This window comes from Aegilops tauschii, chromosome 3, assembly GCF_002575655.3.
Source record: "Aegilops tauschii subsp. strangulata cultivar AL8/78 chromosome 3, Aet v6.0, whole genome shotgun sequence".
Classification (NCBI taxonomy): domain Eukaryota; kingdom Viridiplantae; phylum Streptophyta; class Magnoliopsida; order Poales; family Poaceae; genus Aegilops; species Aegilops tauschii.
Window position 1 is genome coordinate 114,973,301 of NC_053037.3, and position 5,560 is coordinate 114,978,860.

General features: G+C 51.4%; 1 protein-coding gene across 1 annotated transcript; it reads left to right on the plus strand.

The window, feature by feature from the left end:
- The first annotated feature begins 2,334 nt into the window (after nt 1-2,334).
- On the plus strand, nt 2,335-5,219 carry LOC109775468 (GDSL esterase/lipase At5g45920). Its single transcript, XM_020334215.4, has 5 exons — nt 2,335-2,693; nt 2,773-2,997; nt 3,105-3,172; nt 3,717-3,884; nt 4,899-5,219. The coding sequence occupies exons 1-5, from the start codon at nt 2,595-2,597 to the stop codon at nt 5,056-5,058; spliced, it is 720 nt and encodes a 239-aa protein (XP_020189804.1). The 5' UTR covers nt 2,335-2,594; the 3' UTR covers nt 5,059-5,219.
- Nucleotides 5,220-5,560: the final 341 nt, after the last annotated feature.

Genomic DNA, 5,560 nt, shown 5'->3' on the forward strand with positions numbered 1-5,560 from the left:
GAGAATGCCGAGATGATGGCTCGTCCGTCACCTTGGGGATCTTGAGACGAACGTTGTTGAAGCGCTGGATGTACTTCTGGAGGGTCTCTCCTGGTTGTTGCTTGACGCGATGCAGATCACCCGCGGCCGGGGGGCGGTCGCGAGTGCCCTGGAAGTTGGCGACGAAGCGGTCGCGCATCTCGCCCCAGGAGGAGATCGAGCAGGTTCAGGAGCCACGAACGAGCGCCGTCTTTGAGCGCCATGGGGAACCAGTTCGCCATGACTTTCTCGTCGTCGTTGGCCGCCTCGATGCTCAGCTCATAGAGCTGCATGAACTCCGCGGGGGCGGGGGTGCCGTCTAGCGAGGAGGCAGATCTGGCTTAAACTTGCCCGGCCAGGCGACGCTACGCAACTCGGGGGTGAAGGCGCGGCAACCGGTCGTGGTCACCAGGGCCCGTCTTGGGGGTGGAGCTTGGTCTTGGCGCCCGCGCGCCGCCACGGCAAGCGGCGTAGGGCCCTGCCGCAGCAAGCGATTCTGACGTGGCTGCGCGGGGAGCGGTGGAGCGTTCTCTTGCGGGCGAGGGACTTCTTGGCAGCTTTCTTCTTCACGCACGGGCGCCGGACGCGGTGGGTCGCGCCGCGGAGCCGCGCGCCTTGGCGCCAGTGCGCCGTCTTGGTGCAGAGGTGGTGGAGGTGCTCCGTGAGCTACGTCGCCCGTAGCTGGCGGTGGACGAGGCAGCGAGAGCGACGTTGCGGGAGAGCCCCATGCGGCGCTGACAAGCTCGGCGATGCGGTCCAGCCAGTCCTCGTAGAGGTCGTCGATTGGGCGGTAGCGCAGGAGTTCGCGCGCCATGCACAGCGCGGCCTGCGCGTCCGTGGGAGCGTGACGGGCGTGAGACGACGAGCCGGCCGGGGTCAGCGATGGAGTGGCGGTGCGGCCGTCCCGCCGCACCGAGGGGTGCAGCGAGGAGGCTTGCTGCTCGTTCCCTGCCGGGCCGGTGGCGGCGTTGGCGGCAGGCGACGGAGAATGACGAGGTGGCCCGCCGACAGGAGCCGTCTGGGCGACGCGGGTGGCAAGGGCAGCCCTGCGCTCAGCGCGGGCTCGGCGGGCGTCCGCCATCGATGCGACGAAGCGATGGGACACGGATCGACGGAAGGAAAACTACGGCGCACCCCTAGCTAGCGCGCCAAATGTCGAATCTTGGGTTCCGGCAAAACCCTTAAGGTTCGAACTCTGGGGTGCGCGTGAAGATCTCCCCCTCGCAGATCACGTTCTCTCACGCTTCGCGATTTCTAGGCTAGCTCGACGAACTCGCAACACAAGGGACACAAGATTTATACTGGTTCGGGCCACCGTTGTGGTGTAATATCCTACTTCAGTGTGTGGTGGTGGATTGCCTTTTGGGCTGAGGATGAACAGTACAAGGGGAAGAACAGCTTCCCGAGGAGAGGTGTTCTTGTGCTTGGTGAACTTGTGTGGGTGAGGATGATCTCGTTCCTAGGAGATGGAAATCAGTTGCCTCCTACGGTGGTGTTTAGTCCTATTTATAGAGGCCCCGGTCCTCTTCCTAAATATTGAGCGGGAAGGGATCCCACAACGGCCAATTTGAAAGGGGACAACTAGCACAGCTTATCCTGACAGAAGTAGTCTTCGCCTGCCAAAGGCTCTGGCGGTGACGCCGTCTTGGGCTCCACGGTGACCTCCGTCCTGCCGTCCTGCTGGTCTTGGTCTTGTTGCACCGATAGGGAAACCTTTGCTTGACGTCTCGGAACTCCTCGCCCGCGCTTGCCCCCTTAACACCAAAGAGGAAACAAGGACACTGTAGCGCTGGCGCCCGCCTGGCGCCCACCTGGTCTCGATCGTCATGGCTCACGTCACGAGAACCTTGCAAGGTTTGCCCTGCCTTGATCTCTCCGCCCCTCGCGAGCCAGCCTAGTGAGGCCGCTCCCGAGAAGGTCTTGCGTCGTCCGCCTCGCGAGGCTTGGCCCCTCGCGAGGGTCTTGAAAGCTTGTTGGTGAAGATGGGCCGTACGGGCCCGCTCGCAGAGCCACGCCGTGAGCCGCGGGCAGGCAAGCCTGAGACCCCCGTTCCCAGAACGCCGACAAAAGCAGCCATCATACAGCACAAGGAGAGGCCGGATGCACCACTTGACACGCTCCTAGATCACCAAAATGAGCGTCGAGGTACCAGAATGGGTAACTGACTCTCGGCGACGATGATATATTTGTAAAAAAATCCACTCTGTATTCATGGGCCTCAAATTCTGCCCTTTTCTTCCGGTCAGCCTTAGCCATCGGTCCAACCACATACGGGAGAGATCAACCACTCAAAAAAAAACCCGGAGAGATCAACAGACGGCCGGCCGAAACATGCCCGCTCGTCGGGACTCGGGAGTACCGACCAATGCTCGCCGCCTGCCGATCAGAAGTCGCGACGAGCTCACCTAATATTCCACCTCTCCCTGGCCGCCACCCAACAACCTAACCACATGGCCGTATAATACTCCACTGCAGAAGCGAGGTGCTCGTGAAGTCGGCGTGATATCCGGAGTAGCCAGCAAGCCCAGCCCAGTGGCCGATCCGTGATCCGTGTTGGAGAGAGCGAGGGAGAGAAGATGCGGCCGCGGCTGGTGCTCTTCGGCGACTCAATCACCGAGCAGTCCTTTGCCCCCGGCGGCTGGGGCGCCGCCCTCGCGGAGCACTTCGCGAGGCAGGTACGTCCGCAGCACCTCCCCCCACCCTCGCCGGTTGCGCCGCCGCCGCTGCGCGTGACATCGGATTTCTGCTGATTAGGCGGATGTGGTGCTGCGCGGGCTCAGCGGGTACAACACGCGCTGGGCGCTGAAGGTGCTGGATAGAGCCATGGAGGGGGCGGCCGACGGCGGCGCGGACCCGGCGGCAGTGACGGTGTTCTTCGGCGCCAACGACGCCACCCTGCCCGACGAGGTGCAGGCGCACCAGCACGTGCCGCTCGGGGAGTACAAGGACAACCTGCGCGCGATCTGTGCCTACTTCAAGGTTGCGGCCATACTACAGTCCTGGAACACAAATGCTGCTTTTTTTCCCGGCAAAGCAGGGATGCTGATTGCTTCTTCAATTACTCATCTAATGGTTTCGTTTTGCAGAATAAGTGGCCCTCCGCTGCCATCATACTCATCACCCCTCCACCGATCCACGAGCCGGCGAGGATTCGGTAACCAATAGCCCCCTCACCTTGTAGTATCATACTTCACTGCTTTATATATGGGTATCAGTGAGTTGTCAGGTCAACCAGGATCCACTAGATATCCTTATGGAGTAGTTATGTTGATTCACTTATGGGTTTACTTTTGCTATATTCCCTACGGGTTTCCTTTTGCTATATTCCATTGTTGTTGCCTGCGTTTTACAGTGATTTTTGTCAACCGAAACTGTTTATCTCAACCACAATGTTAAGAAATTGGGCTGAACTTACTAAGTGTGTCGAGTGCGTGTTTAGTATTTGACCTATGTGCATCTATGCAACGAGTTCATTAGGTACAGTTCCTTGTATGTTTCCTGTATTTTCAATTGAAATTATGACAATTTCAACAGTCTGCAGTGTACTATTGGGCTTTCTGTATATCCAGTTATCCACTTGCTACTTGTTGGCCTGTGATCTGGCCTGAAGATTTCTTCCAAGCAAATATTATTAATTGCACCTTTTGGCAAAGCAGATTCGTATGCAAACCACACTTATTCCATATCTTTCCATGCAGAGACATATATGGAGATAATGACCCTTCAAGACAGCCTGAAAGAACAAATGAAGCTGCTGGCACTTATGCACAAGCATGCATAACTGTTGCTAAAGAATTGGGTCATCCAGTTATAGACATCTGGACACAGATGCAGCAATGTCCTGATTGGCAAACATCTGCATTAAGGTACAAATCTCTTTCCATATTGTCGGCAAAGGTTGATTATGTAGATTTGTTTGAAGAACTCTTATGCCTAATGTTGACACTGCAAAGGCTGAATAATTGTGAGATCATTCACACTGCAAAGGTTGAATGTAAAAAAAAACTAGGTGCAAGTCCTTGGGCAGACTATTACTCAGAATTTGCCTAGCATTTTCTATCAAAAAACAATGCAATTAAGTGAGGAACTTGTTTATCATGTGCAGTGCACCCGAGAGCAGAATTCAACATTTTGGCTCTTGGCTATAATTTTAGCCCACACCCAAAAAAACAGTTTGTTATTCTTGGCATTCTAGGAAAATCAAGAATCACAATTATGTGAATCCGGTAGAGCACCTATAGTGCTATTGAACTCTGCTATGTCGTGTTCTTGGTCATGCTTGGCATTCTTTTGTGGGCTTTCTGGGCAACGTCACAAGACTGAAGAAAACAAGCTCAGAAATACTGTAGTTGATAATCTGCATCCTATGATCTCACTGTAAAAATAATTATTGTAGCGACACATAAATTTTAACTTAATATTCTACACCATGACTAGTTTTCTAACTTGTGTAGTGTAAAACAAAAAACTGTAAATAGAGCAAACTATATGCTATTGCTTTTGTTTCTCTAATGGAAGTTATTGAAGACTTTCTTCTTCTTTTAGCACACAATTTTTTAACTCCCCCCCAAAAAGAATATTTTGTAGTACATGTACATTTGCTAATAGTTATTAGTCTATGTGCTTGGACTGGCTTGAAACATCAGAAAAACTAATCTACACCTTTTCCAAGTCGTGTTATTCATCCAGGAATATAATAATTGGTTATCGATTGGCCAGTACGTTAGTAGAACATTTTATTCATCTCTGCTCTTAATGCCCTGGTGTTCGGTATATAGTGATTTTGGTTATATAGTATTTTGCTGAAGCACATTCTGAACACATGTGTACAATGTAACTTCCTGACCGAAAGCAGCAGATAACTTTGTTACATCATGCAGTGACGGGCTACATTTCACCCCGTCCGGGAACAAAATTTTGTTCGACGAGGTGCTGAAGACACTGGAAAGTGTTGGTTTCAGCCAGCACAGTCTCCGGTCCGATCTCCCTCTCTTCCATGAAATTGACCCCAAGGACCCACTGAAAGCCTTTGAGATTTGAAGAAGGTATCTGCCGCATGGTTGGATTCCCAGAAGGAAGGCACTATGACTCAGCTTTATGTTCTGAAAACAAACTATGTTGGTTTGGTGACTGATGTGTTCTGTAACATGGATATATTGTGCCTATGTTCTATGTCAGCAATGCTCGTGACTTATTTTGAAGATGTTGCATGTATTTAAGGACTTTTTTTGGAGCTTCTAGAAGGTTTTGGTCTGGCATATTTTACGTTTTTCTTTCCTTTTCCCGTTGTTTTAACCAGTTTTACCATTGTTTCGGGGATTATATTTTGTTTTACTTTTTATATCAAAAAATGTTTGCAAAATTTCAAAAACGTTCAGTCTTTAAAACAATCTTCCAAATTTTACAAAAAATGGATTAAAAAATGTCCTTAAAAACTAGAAATTCTTCTCAAATTTTAGAAAATTCACAAAAAATTCAAGAAACATAAGTGTTGTCAAGCAAAATTGCGTTCCTTACAAAATGTTCCCATTTTAGAAATATG

Coding starts and splice junctions, on each gene's coding strand:
- LOC109775468 (XM_020334215.4), top strand. CDS start 2,595: ATGCGGCCGCGGCTGGTGCTCTTCGGCGACTCAATCACCGAGCAGTCC. Junction 3,173..3,716: donor CACGAGCCGGCGAGGATTCG/GTAACCAATAGC, acceptor CTTTCCATGCAG/AGACATATATGGAGATAATG. Junction 3,885..4,898: donor TGGCAAACATCTGCATTAAG/GTACAAATCTCT, acceptor TACATCATGCAG/TGACGGGCTACATTTCACCC.